The following is a 16,730-nucleotide window of genomic DNA, read 5'->3' on the forward strand; positions in this document are numbered from 1 at the left end:
GGTTGTCTGTTTACTCTGCTGACTATTCCTTTTGCTATGCAAAAGCTTTTTAGTTTAATTAAGTCTCAGTTATTTATCTTTGTTTTTATTACATTTCCTTTTGGGTTCTTGGTCATGAAATCCTTGCCTAAGTCAGTGTCTAGGAGGGTTTTTCCAATATTATCTTCTAGAATTTTTATAGTTTCAGGTATTAGATTTAAGTCTTTGATCCATCTTGAGCTGACTTTGTATAATGTGAGAGATGAGGATCCATTTTCATTTTACATGTGGCTTGCCAATGATCTCAGCACCATTTGTTGAATAGGGTGTCCTTTCCCCACTTTATGTTTTTGTTTGCTTTGTCGAAGATCAGTTGGCTATAAGTATTTAGGTTTATTTCTGGGCTCAGTGGCTCACACCTGTAATCCCAGAACTTTGGGAGGCCGAGGCGGGCGGATCACGAGGTCAGGAGATCGAGACCATTCTGGCTAACAGGGTGAAACCCTGTCTCTACTAAAAATACAAAAATTAGCCGGGCATGGTGGCGGGTGCCTGTAGTCCCAGCTACTCAGGAGGCTGAGGCAGGAGAATGGCATGAACCTGGGAGGCAGAGCTTGCAGTGAGCCGAGATCACACCACCGGACTCCAACCTGGGCGGCAGAGCGAGACTCTGTCTCAAAAAAAAAAAACAAAAAGTATTTTGGTTTATTTCTGGGTTTTCTATTTGCTTCAATTGGTCTGTGTGCCTATTTTTATGCCAGTACCATGCTGTTTTGGTAATGATGCCCTTATAGTGTAGTTTGAAATCAGGTACTGTGATGCCTCCAGATTTGTTCTTTTTGCTTAGTCTTGCTTATTTTTTATTTTTGTTTTTATTTTTTTTGAGACAGAGTCTTGCTCTGTCACCCAGGCTGGAGTGCAGTGGTGTGATCTCAGCTCACTGCAACCTCCAACTCCTGGGTTCAAGTGATTCTTCTGCCTCAGCCTCGCAAGTAGCTGGGACTACAGGTGCGTACCACTACGCCTGGCTAATTTTTGTATTTTTAGTAGAATGAGGTTTCACTATATTGGCCAGGTTGGTCTTGAACTCCTGACCTTGTGTTCTTCCCACCTTGGCCTCCCAAAGTGCTGAAATTACAGGTATGAGCCACCATGCCTGGCCTAGGATTGTTTTTTATAGTTCTGTGAAGAATGATGGTGGTATTTTGATGGGAATTGCATTGAATTTGTAGATTGTTTTTGGCAGTATAGTCATTTTCACAATATTGATTCTACCCATCCATGAGCATGGGATGTGCTTCCATTTGTTTGTGTCATCTGTTATTGCTTTCAGCGGTGTTTTGTAGTTTTCCATGCAAAGGTCTTTCACCTCCTTGGTTAGGTATATTCCTAAGTATTTTATTTTTTTGCAGCTATTGTAAAAAGGGTTGAGTTCTTGATTTGATTCTCAGCTTAGTCACTGTTAGTGTATAGAAGAGCTACTGATTTGTGTACTTTAATTTTGTATCCAGAAACTTGACTGAGTTCTTTCATCAGTTATAGGAGCTTTCTGGAGGAATCTTTAAGGTTTTCTAGGTAAACAATCATGTAGTCAGCAAATAGTGACAGTTTGACTTCCTCTTTATCAATTCGGATGCTTTTTATTTCTTTCTTTTGTCTGATTGCTCTGGCTAGGACTTCCAGTACTATATTGAAGGGAAGTGGTGAGAGTGGGCATCCTTGTCTTGTTCCAGTTCTCAGGGGGAATGCTTTCAACTTTTCTCCATTAAGTATTATGTTGCCTGTGGGTTTATAATAGATGGCTTTTATTACATTGAGGTATGTCCCTTGTGTGCCAGTTTTGCTGAGAGTTTTAATAATAAAGCAATGCTGGATTTTGCTGAATGCTTTTTCTGCATCTATTGAGATGATCATGTGATTTTTGTTTTTAATTCTGTTTATGTGACGTATCACATTTATTGACTTGTGTATGTTAGACCATCCCTGCATCCCTGGTATGAAACCCGCTTGATCATGGTGGATTATCTTTTTGATATGTTGTTGGATTTGGTTAGCTAGTATTTTGTTAAGGACTTTTGCATCTATGTTCATCAGGGATATTGGTCTGTAGTTTTCTCTTTTGGTGGTATCCTTTCCTGGTATTGGTATTAGGGTGATACTGACTTCATGGAATGATTTAGTGAGGATTCCCTCTTTTTCTATCTTGTGGAATAGTGTCAATAGGATCAGTACTGATTCTTCTTTGAATGTCTGGTAGAATTCTGCTGTGAATCTGTCTGGTCCTGGACTTTTTTTGTTGGTAATTGTTCTGTTACCGTTTCAATCTCACTGCTTGTTATTGGTTTGTTCAGGACATGTAATTCTTCCTGATTTAAACTAGAAGGGTTGTATCTTTCCAGGAATTTATCCATATCCTCTAGGTTTTCGAGTTTATGTGTGTAAAGTTGTTCATAGTAGCCTTGAGTGATCTTTTGCATTTTTGTGGTGTCAGTTGTTGTATCTCCCATTTTGTTTCTAATTGAGCTTATTTGGATTTTCTATCTTCTTTTATTGGTTAATCTTGGTAATGGTCTATCAATTTTATTTATCTTTTCAAAGAGCCAGCTTTTTGTTTCATTTATCTTTTTTTTTTTTCTCTTGAGACAGAGTTTTGCTCTTGTTGTGCAGGCTGGAGTGCAATGGCGCGATCTCAGCTCGCTGCAACCTCTGCCTCTCGGGTTCAAGTGATTCTCCTGCCTCAGCCACCCAAGTAGCTGGGATTACAGGCGTGTACCACCACACCTGGCTAATTTTTTGTATTTAGTAGAGACGGGGTTTCACCATGTTGGTCAGACTGGTCTCTAACTCCTGACCTCAGGTAATCCACCCTCCTCTGCCACCTAAAGTGCTGGGATTACAGGCATGAGCCACCGTGCCTGGCATTTGTTTCATTTATCTTTTGTATTTTGTTTGTTTGTTTGTTTCAAAATCATTGAATTCTGCTCTAATCGTGGTCATTTCCTTTCTTCTGCTGGGTTTGGGTTTGGTTTGTTCTTGTTTCTGGAGTTCCTTGAGGTATGACCTTAGATTATCTGTGCTCTTTCAGACTTTCTTTTGTTTGTTTGTTTTTGAGACGGAGTCTTGCTCAGTCGCCCAGGCTGGAGTGCAGTGGCATGATCTCAGCTCACTGTGAGCTCCGCCTCCTGGGTTCATGCCGTTCTCCTGCCTCAGCCTCCCGAGTAGCTGGGTCTACAGGCACCCGCCACCACGCCTGGCTAATTTTTTTTTGTATTTTTAGTGGAGACGAGGTTTCACCATGTTAGACAGGATGGTCTTGATCTCCTGACCTCGTGATCCGCCCACCTCGGCCTCCCAAAGTGCTGGGATTACAGGTGTGCACCACCGCACCTGGCCAGACTTTTGGATATAGGTGTTTAGGGCTATGAACTTTCCTCTTAGCACTGCCTTTGCTGTATCCAAGAGATTTTGATAGATTGTGTCACTATTGTCCTTCAGTTTGAATAATTTTTTTTTTTTTTTTTAAACGGAGTCTTACTATTTTGCCAGGCTGGAGTGCAGTGGCAGATCTTGGCTCACTGCAACCTCTGCTTCCCAGGTTCAAGTGATTCTCCTGCCTCAGCCTCCTGAGTAGCTGAGATTACAGGCACGTGCCACCACGCCCAGCTAATTTTTGTATTTTTAGTAGAGACGGGATTTCACCATGTTGGCCAGGATGGTCTGGATCTCCTGACCTCATAATCTGCCCTCCTCGGCCTCTCAAAGTGCTGGGATCACAGGCGTGAGCCACCATGCCCAACCCAGTTTGAAGAATTGTTTAATTTCCATCTTGATTTCATTTTTGAGCCAATGATCATTCAGGAGCAGGTTATTTAATTTCCATGTATTTATATGGTTTTGAAGGTTCCTTTTGGAGTTGATTTACAGTTTTATTCCACTGTGGCCTGAGAGAGTGCTTGATATAAGTTCAGTTTTCTTAAATTTACTGAGGCTCATTTCATGGCCTATCATATGGTCTATCTTGGAGAAAGTTCCATGCACTGATGAATGGAATGTATATTCTGTGGTTGTTGAGTAGAATGCTCTGTAAGTATCTGTTAGGTCTATTTGTTCCAGGGTACAGTTTAAATCCATTGTTTCTTTGTTGACTTTCTGTCTTGATAACCTGTCCGGTGCTGTCGGTGGAGTCTTGAAGTCCCCCACTATTACTGTGTTAGCTACTCTTGCTTGCTTTTGGTCTCCCTTTGTATGGAATGTCTTTTTCCACCCTTTTACCTTAAGTTTATGTGAGTCCTTATGTGTTAGGTGAGTCTCTTATAGGCAGCAGATAGTTGGTTGGTGAATTCTTATCCATTCTGCAATTCTCTGTCTTTTAAGTGGAGCATTTAGGCCATTTACATTCAACCTTAGTATTGAGTTGTGAGATACCATTCCATTCATTGTACTATTTGTTGCCTGCATACCTTGTTTTTTTCTTTTCTTTTTTTTATTTTTGCTTTATAGGGCCTGTGAGATGTATGCTTTAAAGAGATTGTGTTTTGATGTGTTTCCAGGATTTGTTTCAAGATTTAGAACTCCTTTTAACAGTGGTAGTACTGGCTTCCTAGTGGCGAATTCTCTCAGCATTTGTTTGTGTGAAAAGGACTGAATCCTTCCTTCACTTATGAAACTTGGTTTCGCTGGAAACAATTGTTTTGTTTAAGGAGGCTGAAGATAGGGCCCAGTCCCTTCTAGCTGGGAGGGTTTCTGCTGAGAAATCTTCTATTAATCTGATAGATTTTCCTTTATAGGTTGCCTGGTGCTTTTGCCTCATAGCTCTTAAGATTCTTTCCTTTGTCTTAACTTTAGATAACCTGATGACAATGTGCCTAGGCAATGATCTTTTTGCAGTGAATTTCCCAGGTGTTCTTTGAGCTTCTTGTATTTGGATGTCTAGGTCTCTAGTAAGTCCAGGGAAGTTTTCCTTGATTATTCCCCCAAATATGTTTTCCAAACTTTTAGATTTCTCTTCTTCCTCAGTAATGCCAATTATTCTTAGGTTTGGTCGTTTAACATAATCTGAGACTTCTTGGAGGCTTTATGTTTTCTTATTCTTTTTTCTTTATCTTTGTTGGATTGGGTTAATTCGAAAACCTTGTCTTTGAGCTCTGAAGTTCTTTCTTCTGCTTGTTTAATTCTAATGCTGAGATTTTCCAGAGCATTTTGCATTTCTATAAGTGTATCCATTGTTTCCTGAAGTTTTGATTTTTTAAAATATATGCTATCTATATCTATTTCATTGAAAATTTCCCCCCTCATTTCTCTCTCTCTCTCCCTTCCTTCCTTCCTTCCTGCCTGCCTGCCTGCCTGCTTTTTTTTTTGGGAGTAGTGTGGGGGACGGAGTCTCACTGTGTCACCCAGGCTGGAGTGCAGTGGCATGATCTGGGTTCACTGTAACCTCCGCCTCCCGGGTTCACACCATTCTCCTGCCTCAGCCTCCCGAGTAGCTGGGACTACAGGCATGTGCCACCATGCCTGGCTAATTTTTTATATTTTTAGTAGAGATGGGATTTCACCATGTTAGCCAGGATGGTCTCAATCTCCCGACCTCGTGATCTGCCTGCCTTGGACTCCCAAAGTGCTGGGATTACAGGCGTGAGCCACAGCGCCTGGCCTCCCCTCATTTCTTGTATCATTTTTTTGACTTCCTTAAACTGGGCTTTGCCTTTCTCTAGTCCCTCCCTGATTAACTTAATAACTAATCTTCTGAATTCTTTTTCAGGTAAATCAGGGATTTCTTCTTGGTTTGGATCCATTGCTGGTGAGCTAGTATGATTTTTTGGGCGTGCTAAAGAACCTTGTTTTGTCATATTACCAGAGTTGGTTTTCTAGTTCCTTCTCATTTGATTAGGCTCTGTCAGAGGGAAGGTCTAGGACTCAAGGCTGTTGTTCAGATTCTTTTATCCCACGAGGTGTTCCCTTTATGTAGTCCTCTCCTGATTTTCCTAGGGATGTGGCTACCTGAGAGCTGAGCTGTAGTGACTGTTATCTGTCTTCTGAATCTGGTCACCCAGCAAGTCTACCAGGCTCCAGGCTGGTACTGGGGATTGTGCGCTCAGAGTCCTGTGATGTGAACTGTCTGTGAGTCTTTTGGCCATGGATACCAACACAGTATTTGGGGTGTCTCCTGGGTCCTGCAGGAGCAATCTGCTTCCTTCAGAGGGTCTGTTGCTTCTCTCTGCTTTCCTGATTTATTCCTGTAGTCATTCTAGAGCAAAAGTTCACAATGCAAGCCTCCACACTCTGCTCCGTCCGTCCCAGTGGGAGCTGCAGTCTACTCCTGCTTCCCATCTGCCATGATCTCCTAATTCTCTCTGATTGTTGGAGCTTTGTAGTAAGTTTTGAAATCAAGAAGAGTGAGTCCTCCAACTTTGTATTTTTCAAGATTCTTTTGGGTATTGTGCTTCCTTTGCTTGTCAGTTTTAGGATCAGTTTGTCAATTTATGCAAAAATCCAACTGGAATTTTGATACAAATTGTGTTAAATCTATAGATTAGTTTTGTGAGTCTTGCCATCTTACTATAATAGTGTTGAGTTTTCTGATCCATAAACATGGGGTATTCTGATCCATAAACATGGGGTATCTCCATTTATTTAAAACTTTAATTTCCTTTAGGAATGTTTTATAGTTCTCAGTGTAGTATGCAAGTCTTGCTTTACCTTTAATTTTTTTAAAGGCATTTTGATGGCTAAAGAATGTAAGTTGATAGTTTATTTTCTTCCAGTAGTTTCATAATATTACTCTACTGTTGGCTGGGCACAGTGGCTCACACCTGTAATCCTAGCACTTTGAGAGGGCAAGGTCGGTGGATTGCCTGAGCTCAGGAGTTGGAGACCAGCCTGGGCAACACAGCGAAACCCTGTCTCTACTAAAATACAAAAAAAATTGGCTGGGCGTGGTGGTGTGCGCCTGTAGTCCTTGCTACTCTGGAGGCTGAGGCAGGAGAATTGTTTGAACCTGGGAGGCGGAGGTTGCGGTGAGCTGAGATTGTACCACTGCACTCTAGCCTGGGCGACAGAGCAAGACTCCGTCTCTAAAAAAAAAAAAAAAAAAGTATGTATATATATCTACTGTCTTCTGAGTTGCTTTATTTCCCACAAGAAATCTGCTGTCATCCTTATCTTTGTTTCTATCTATGTAATGTATTCTCTCGCCACCCCCCACCCTTTATCACTGGTTTTAAGCAAATGATCTGTAGTTTTCTTCATGTTCCTTGTACTTGAGTTTTATTGATCTTCTTAGTTCTAATGATTAACTTGGGGATAAAGGACAAACTTATTATTATGTTGAGTTTTTAAATCCTTGAGTATTATATGTCTTTGTTATTTAGGTCTTCTCTGATTTCTTTCATTAGCATTTTGTAGTTTTCAGCATACATATCCTGTATGTATTTTGTTAGTTTATACTTAAGTATTTCATTTTTTAGAGTTCTATAAATGGTGGTTTAAAAAATTTTTATTTTCATATGTTTATTGCTAGAATATAAAAATATATTACATTTTTGTCCTTTGATCTTGTATCCTGCAACCTTGCTAAATTTACATATTAGCTTCAGGATTCATTTTTTACAGGTTCCTTTAGATTTTCTACACAGACATTCATGCCATCTGTTAATAGGGAAAGTATGATGCTTCCTTTCTGATGTGTATGCCTTTTATTCCTTTCTCCTTTCATATTGCCCTGGATGAGACTTCCATCATGATGTTGGAGAGGGTAGAGACCAGATTTGGAGCATAAAGTCATGGATTCGGATTTTGGCCTCAACTGTCATTTAAAAAGCCATTTATTTTCAAGTTTAATTTTAGGGCTTTTCTTGTTCTCTCTGCTTAATTTTAAAATGTATATCTTCCTACAACAGATATATTGTCTAGGTTTAATTTATTTTGTTGTGTTGCCACAGACCCCTGTTTCCTCTGTTAGAGGAATTGTGATATTACTCAAGCGCCAAGCAGAGGGTGGCCATGGTTGTCCAGATGCCCCGGCCTGTGGTCCTGTCCTGGAGGGCTTTGTGTCGAATGATCCATGTATCTACATTCAAATAGAGCACTCTGCTATCTGGGACCAAGAACAGGAGGCACATCGACAATCTGCCCGGTAAAAAATCTTCACACATGGACTCACACCCTACTTACATGCCTGCTTTATACTAATGGAAAGTTTTTCAAGGTCCAGTTTTAATTGTTTAAACTTTTAGAAGTTTTGTATGGGCACATGAAAATAAAATGGATCCAAGTGATAGAAATCTCTGCAAATACTGGCCCTGTCTCTCCCAGAGAGTATCCGGAATGGAGTTCCGTTCTTCTATGGGAGCAGCCTGCTCTAGGACTTGAAGCAACTTCACAATGAGAAGCTAGGGAGAAAAGCATCAACCCAGACCCTGAAAATCCCCTGTCACTGGCAGAGTCCCAGATGATTTTCCTTATCATACTTATTCATTCATTCACAGCATTAGAAAACAAAGTTATCACTGCCTGCAAACAATAAATTGTCCTTAATACCACCAAGGATGGGACTAGTTTCAAAGCTCCATGTCTGTGGACAGAGGCAAGACCTGTCTCACCTCTTTGGACTGGCTCTCTTAGAATCACAGAATTTTAGAGCAGGCAGGGTTACTCCTGCCGCCCCTTCTGGATTCTGAAAAACCGTTTCTGGGATGGAACTTGTACTCTTCCTCACTGTTTCTTTGCTTAGGTTATGCACATGACTTGGGCTTCTGCCTCAAATGGAGGTATCCACTACCTTCCCAGCCCTCTGATTTAAGGCCAGTTAGCCACCCTGGAAGATTAAGGCAGCTCCGGAGGAAGCTGGGCCCCATTACTAGCCTTTCCATGCTTCATGCAGGCTCACTGGGCTCTGGGTGATTTTAGGTAACTTTTGGGGAGAAGGGGACAATGTGTGACAAACATAGCTTTCAGCTCCCAACAGAACCCTTCATTTTATTTTTATGTAATTTTCTCTTTAAAGAACAACTGGTCAGGCCAAGACGGGCGGATCACGAGGTCAGGAGATCGAGACCATCCTGGCTAACATGGTGAAACCCCGTCTCTACTAAAAAATACAAAAAAAACTAGCCGGGCGAGGTGGTGGGCACCTGTAGTCCCAGCTACTCGGGAGGCTGAGGCAGGAGAATGGCATAAACCCGGGAGGCGGAGCTTGCAGTGAGCTGAGATCTGGCCACTGCACTCTAGCCTGGGCGACAGAGCGAGACTCCGTCTCAAAAAAAAAAGAACAACTGGTCAGGTCTAGTGTAGGGAGAGCCCTTGTGAGGACAGAGCCCTAATATCTGGATGATGTTTCTGAATTTAGTTGACGTTTTCCACTTGGACATCTAGTGGTCATTTTAGGCAAACATGTCCAGACTGAATTCCTGTCTTCCCTGGACCCTGCCTCATGTGGCCTGGCTGTCTTAGTGTCAGCCCTCCATGAGCTTAGGCAAAAAGTCCTGGGGTTAACTCTCTCTTCTCTCTACTTTCCACAAACCATGTCAAGCTCTCAGCAAGTCCTATTGGCTCTGCCTTCAAGTGTAGCTAGAATCTGCCCTCTGCTTATCCACTGTGTTGCTGTTACTCAGCGCAGGTTGTTACCTCCTACTGGATCACAAGAATTTCCACACTGGACTCCTGCTTCCACCTGCCCCTTCAGTCTGTCTTCCGTGCAGCACCCAGAGCTGGCCTGTTAAAGCATAAATCAGATCACATCACTTCCCTGCCCCAAACCCTCAAACAACTCCTGCTTTACTCTGAGGAAAACCCAAAATCACTGCTTTTAGACCTTCTGGCTAAGATCAAGTGTAGAAAAGCCACAGGACCTGTGAAGGCCCTTGCCCTCAAAGTCTGCTTACTCTGGCCCCTCTGCTGTCTTCAGCCTCACCCCTCCTCTCTCCTGGCCTCTCAGTGCACTCCCGAGACCTCCTTGCTGTTCCTGACCATGTGTTACGCGCCTCTGCCCAAGGGCCTGGTGCCACCATCCCTCCCTGCAGCATTCTCCCAAATAGCTGCATGGTTTGCTGCCACATTCCTTTATGTTTTTCTCTGAACAAACAAAAAGTAAACTATGAAAACACGAAAAGTACAGAGTAGTATACGCATCCACCCAGGCCAACATTATCAAAGGTTTTTCCTTACTTCCTTCATCTGTCCCTTTTCTGGGGAAGGGGGAGAGGACTGAGGTTAAAGAAAATCCCAACCTATTGTTTTGCCCTCTCATGACTCTAAAAACTATGGGCTTTGTTTTGTTTTGTTTTTACAGAGCCACAGTGCCATTTTAAAACTTAACAAGTTGTATACCCAGTCCAAATTCGAAGTTAACCTGAGTGTCTCAAAAATGTCCTTCTACAGTTGACTTGTTGGGATCAGGACATAGCATTGGGTGGCCATGTCTCTAGTTTTTTCTAATCTGGAGCATACCTCAACCCCTCTCCCTGTCTTGGAGGAGGTCCCATGTCCTGGATTCGTTTGTTTGCCTCATCATGAAGTTCTTTAACTTGTTCTCTCTCCTCCGTATTTTCTGTAAACTGGAGTTAGCTCTAAATGCTTGATTATTTGGGTCCAACTTGTTTTGCGCAGCACTTCCTAGGTGGAGCCGTAAGCTTCATACTCCATCTGTGATGCAGTTGGATGGCCAGATTTAACAAATTCAAATTTAGGACACTAAATTTGAATTTCAGATAAATAACTAATTTCTTAGTATATGTATGTCCCAAATATTGCATAGGACATACTTACACTAGAAGAATACATCTCTAAAAAATATGTAATTTTTTTCAGATAATAATTATTCATGATTTTTCTGAAATTCAGACTTAACTGGTGTCCTCCTGACTTCCCTTAGTGATGCAATTGGGTTGTCCCAGTTTTCATGGTGCTGAGAGGGAGCAGCGGGTTCAGGTGGTGTCAGCACGAGCCCTTCCTTATAAACTTCTCCCCCAAACTTTCCCTTAATGGTTTTGTCCTTTGATGAGGATCATCTAAATCACTTATTTAATTATGGCTAGTAAGATGGTGATTTTTCTAACTCTATCATTTCTTCCACATTTAGTGGCTAAAATTTTCTGTCAATAACTTTCCCCTACCAACTAGGCTTTTGTTTACCTTATCTTTCATGTCTTTCCTCAAGAGTTACCTTGGCTAGGAACAGTGGCTCAGGCTGAGGTGGGAGGATGGCTTGAGGCTGGAGTTTGAGACTAGCCTGAGCAACATAGTGAGACCCCATCTCTACAAAAAATTTAAAAATTACCCGCGTACAGTGGCATATGCCTATAGTCCCAGCTACTCCAGAGGCTGATGTTGGAGGATCACTTTAGCCCAGCAGTTTGAACCTGCAGTGAGCTGTGATTGCGCTACTGCACTCTAGCCTGGATGACAGAGTGAGGCCCTGTCTTAAAAAAAAAAAAAAAATTACCAAGCTAAAATAAATAAAAAAGAATTACCAAGCTAAAAAAAGAAGAAAAAGAATTACCTTATCAGACCTTCCTTGACTACCCTACATGAGATGGTACCCCACTGCTAACCCCACATACATGACTTTCATTTGTGTTCAGTAGTGTGTTCATTAATGTATCCCCAATATCTAAGAACAATGCTATAAAGCAAGTGTTTAATCAGTATTTATTCAATATTATCATTGAATGAATGAATGTTGAGGCTTAATTTTTATAAGTTCTAGGACAATCAAATTAATACATTGCCTCAAGTACCATAAATTGGAAATAATAATCCCAATCCTATGATTATATCTTTGAGATTCAAAATAAATTTAAATAAATCACATTTAAATTAATACACATACTTTTTTGCACAAAACATGTTTAATAACATTAAATGACCTGTGCAAGGCCTTTCACATACACACTCTCCCTTCACCTTCACATGCTCTCTGTATGTTATACCTTATTCACTCCATTTTACAGATGAGAAAGCCTCAAATCTAGCTTATATATATGTAAACATATATGTGTGTATGCATGTATATACATACACATATATACATGTTTTATTTTAAGAGCCAGAGTCTCTCTTTGTTGCCCAAGTTGGAGTGCAATGGTTGTGATCACGACTCATTGCAGCCTCAACCTCCTGGGCTCAAGTGATTCTCCCTCCTCAGCAACCTTACCCCAGTAGCTAGGACTTTAGGACTATAGGCATGCACCACCATGCCTCGCTAATTGCCATTTAGCTTACAAGGTATTCTTTTTGTTGTTTGTTTTATCAAGATAAAAATCAATTAGTCTCTTATTAGCAGAAGATAGTGTAGTTGGTAGATTACCTTATCATAGAACTCTTGAGTTTCAAGGATGAAGGAGCAGCAATGGGAAGTGAGCTCCATGGTCCCAGTTCCTCCTCCATCTTGGACACCCTCCTCATCAGTCCAGCCAAGCCAAGATCTGAAGCTGTGTTATTGGCACTTTACCCTCCCTACCATCCTGGCCGCCCTTTTCAAGGGAAACCAAGGTGAAATCACATAAAGTACAAAAAGCCTACAAATGTCTTTCTGTGGAACAAGTCCAAGCAAAATCTAACTGCAGTTTGGCTAATTGTACAAAGCTCATTAGGCTCTTGATTTCTTTCTTCCTCAGCTCTAACCAAAGAACCTCGGCCTTCTGGGACCAAGAACAGGAGGCACATCAGCAATTTGCCAGGTAAGAAATCTTCATTAATGTATTAATGAACATTTACTATAAAGAGGGATTGATGGCTTTGGTAACTTAGAGTTTGGGCTCTGGCAGCAGGAAGATACGGTGTCAGATCCCAGCATTGCCATTTGTTAGTCATTTAATCCTGGCCAAATTGCTTAAGCTTTTCAAGACTAAGTTTTCTCATCTGTAAAATGGTTCTAGTGCATGCCAGATAGGATCGTGATGAGGTTTCAATGCAGCAATCACTTCACACACAATGCTACGAAGTGTTCAGCATGGTATCTGGCACATGGTAAGTATTCAGTCAGTTTTAACAATTGTGAATCCCATATTCAAAGTGCTCATGGTATAATGGAGAGAACAAATGTTCAAGGTACCTTATAATACAGCAAGTGTGCTTCCCACTGTACTACATGTGTGGGCAGGGGTACAGAAGAGATACAGAAGAGGGAGCAGCCCCCTGCCTGCGGAATTAGGGCACACCTTCCTGAAGATGGCCCTTGAACAGTTTGTGAAAACTGTGGGAAGAGAATTGTAGTCAAGAATACAGTATATGCAGTGGCCCAGGAGCAGAGCAGGACATGGCACAGCCTGGTGGTGGAGGAAAGGGAATTTAGTGCGATAAGAGAGTAGAATGTTTGAGGGGAGCTCTGGGAGAACAGGCTAGAGAGTCATCTTGGGGCCTGGCTATAAAGAGCCCAGAGTAGGTCTTATTCTACAGGTAATGGGATGTTACCCAAGGATAAGCACTTGACAGTTGCGTGACCTTTGGTACCTTACCTCGTCTCTCTGTGTCTCACTTTCATCATCTGTAAAATGCAGATAATAAATAATACCAACCTCTTGGAATTCTTTAGTTAATGTGTGTATGTGCTGTCTAAGTGATAGCTATTCGTTGAGTAGTAGTAATATTTTTCCAAGGTTGAAAGTTCCAAGTTAATGTTTAAATCAGTGAATTTCTTTTCATCTTCTAGGAACGTGCTATTTCAAACACTGAAATGTAAATGTCCTGTTATTTGTTTTAATGCTAAGGATTTTGTGAGAATAGTGCTGCAGTTTTTTGGTAATGATGGCAGTTGGAAGCATGGTAAGTTATATTTTTTGTTCTCTCTATAATTTAACTCTTCAATTGTGACTCCTCCTATCAATGGGAGAATGGTGAGGGCAGCCATGTCACACAACTCCTGGGGGACCTGGCCACACAGACTGATATGCCTCCTCATGGGCCCTAGACATGGGGAGGAAGTTTTCCTCCATGTTTCTAGGTTATTTGAATTTTTACAAGTATACATTACTTTCATAATTTAAAATAGGAAAGAATTAACTTATGTAGCATGGTCAGTGAGATTTGTTGTTACCACAAATAGCTTATGAACTTTCTAAGAATTAAACTACAATCCAGAGTAATTAACATCGAAACAACATAGGACCTACCTTTTATTTAAAATACTGAAGATTGTAAATATACATATATATTTTAGTTTTTTGATTTTTTTAGAGATGGGGTCCAACTCTGTTGCCCAGGTTGGTCTCAAACTGCTGGCCTCAAGCCAACTTCCTGCCTCATCTTCCCAAAGTGCTGGGATTATAGGCGTGACCACCGCACCTCGCTTAAAATAGTAAAGTTTTTTATAACTTTTTAAAAACTAGATGGACATGGCTGGGCGCAGTGGCTCACACCTGTAATCCCAGCACTTTGGGAGGCTGAGGCGGGCGGATCACAAGGTCTGGAGTTGGAGACCAGCCTGGCCAACATGGTGAAACCCAGTCTCTACTAAAAATACAAAATTTAGGCAGGCGTGGTGGCTCATGACTGTAATCCTAGCTACTCAGGAAGCTGAGGCAGGAGAATTGCTTGAGCCTAGGAGGTGGAGGTTGTAGTGAGCTGATATTGCGCCACTGCACTCCAGCCTGGGGGACAGAGTGAGATGCTGTCTCAGGAGAAAAAAACAAAAAAACAAAAAAACACACAATTAGATGGACAGATAAGTGGTAAAGAAAATATAGCAAAAATATTCATTGTAGAATCTAGGTGGTGGACATATATGTTCACTATATAATTCTTTTCAAATTGTATATTTGAAAATGTTCATAATAAAAGGTTGGAAAAAACCCTTTTTATTGTCAAAAATTTCTAACATATACAAAAGTAGTCATCACCCAGTTTCGACAATTATCAATTTCCAGCCAATCCTTTTTTTTTTTTTTTTTTTTTTGAGATGGAGTCTTGCTGTGTCACCCAGGTTGGAGTGCAGTTGCATGATCTTGGCTCACTGCAACCTCTCCCTCCCTGGTTCAGGTGATTCTGCTGCCTCAGCCTCCCGAGTAGCTGGGACTACAGGTGCACGCCACCATGAATGGCTAATTTTTGTATTTTTATTAGAGACGGGGTTTCACCATGCTGGCCAGGCTAGTCTTGAACTCCTGACCTTGTGATCTGCCTGCCTCGGCCTCCCAAAGTGAGCCACCACACCTGGCTCCAGCCAATCTTTTGCTCTATAACTCCCCGTACTTCCAAACTGCCACCTCCTGAATACTTTGTAGCAAAACCCAAACATCATGTGATTCATCTCTAAATATTTCAATTGTATGACTAAAATGTGAGATTCAGTTTTTAAAACACCACCATCATCTCTACCCACCCCCGAGCAAAATAGTCAATAATCTTTTTCTCTTTTTTTCCTTCTAAAAATTTTACTGATTCATAATAGATATACATTTTTGGGGGGGACTTGTGATATTTTGATATATTCATATAATGTGTAATTGTAATAATCAAATCCATGTAATTGGGATATCTATCACCTTAAACATTTATATTTTCTTTATACTGGAAACATTTGAATTTTCCTTTACTAGCTATTTTGAAATATACAATAGATTATTGTTTACTGTAATCACTCTACTGATTTACTGAACACCAGATCTTCTTTCTTCTACCTAACAATATATTTGCAACTGTTAATCAACTACTCTTAATCCCACCCACCACCCCCTTACCCTTCCTGACCTCTGGTAACCACCAATCTACTCTACCTTCATGGGATCTGCTTTCTTAGCTCCTACACGTGAGTGAGAACCTGCGATATTTGTCTTTCTGTGCTTGGCTTATTTCTCTTAACATAATGACCTCCAGTTCCATCTATGTTGCTGCTAATGACAGGATTTCATTCTTTTTTATGGCTGAATAGTAATTCCATTGTGTAAATATACCACATTTTCTTCATTTATCTGTTGATGGACACTCAGGTTAATTCCTTATTTTGGCATTGTGAGTAGTGCTGCAGTAACATGGAAATGCAGATATTGCTCTGATGTGTTGATTCTTTTGAATATTTTGATTCTTTTGAATATATACCCAGGAGTGGGATTGCTGTATCATATGGTAGCTCTATTTCGTTTTTTGAGGAACCTACGTACTGTTTTCCATAGTGGCTGTACTAATTTACTTTCCTACCAATAGTGTATGAGGGTTCCCCTTTCTCCATATCCTCACCAGTATCTGTTATTCCCTATCTTTTTGATGAAAGTCCTTTTAAATTGGGGTGAGATGATATCTCATTGTGATTTTCCTTGCGTTTTTCTTATGATTAGTGATGTTTAGCATTTTTAAATATTCTTGTTGGCCTTTTGTATATCTTCCTTTCAGAAATGTCTATTCAAATAATTTGCCTCTTTTAAATCATGTTTCCCCCTGTTGAACTGTTTGAGTTCCTTTTATATCCTGGTTATTAATCCCCTACCAGGTGGATAGTTTGCAAATATTTTCTTCCAGTCTGTGAGTTGTCTCTTCACTCCATTGTTTCCTTTGCTGTACAGCTTTTGCTTGATGTAATTTCATTTGTCTATTTTTGCTTTTGTTGCCTATACTTTTGAAGTTTTAGTAAAAAAAAAAAAAAAATCATTGCCCAGACAAATGTCCTGGAACATTTTCCCAGTGTTTTCTTCCAGATGTTTCATAGTTTCAGGTTCTTAGATTTAAGTCCTTAATCCCTTTTGATTTGATTTTTGTATATGGTGAGAGATAGGAGTCTAGTTTCATTCTTCTGCATGTGATTTTCCCAGCACCTTTCCCCAATA

General features: G+C 40.8%; 1 protein-coding gene across 1 annotated transcript in view; it reads left to right on the forward strand.

Annotated features, from left to right (window-relative positions):
- Window positions 1-16,730, forward strand: part of POLN (DNA polymerase nu) — a 159,164-nt gene that overhangs the window by 25,909 nt on the left and 116,525 nt on the right. The window contains exons 4-6 of the mRNA XM_023206783.2: window positions 7,917-8,110; window positions 12,591-12,653; window positions 13,625-13,737. Coding sequence (XP_023062551.1) covers window positions 7,917-8,110; window positions 12,591-12,653; window positions 13,625-13,737 — 370 coding nt within the window. The remainder of the gene's footprint in view (window positions 1-7,916; window positions 8,111-12,590; window positions 12,654-13,624; window positions 13,738-16,730) is intronic.

Source organism: Piliocolobus tephrosceles, chromosome 3 (assembly GCF_002776525.5).
Source record: "Piliocolobus tephrosceles isolate RC106 chromosome 3, ASM277652v3, whole genome shotgun sequence".
Lineage (NCBI taxonomy): Eukaryota > Metazoa > Chordata > Mammalia > Primates > Cercopithecidae > Piliocolobus > Piliocolobus tephrosceles.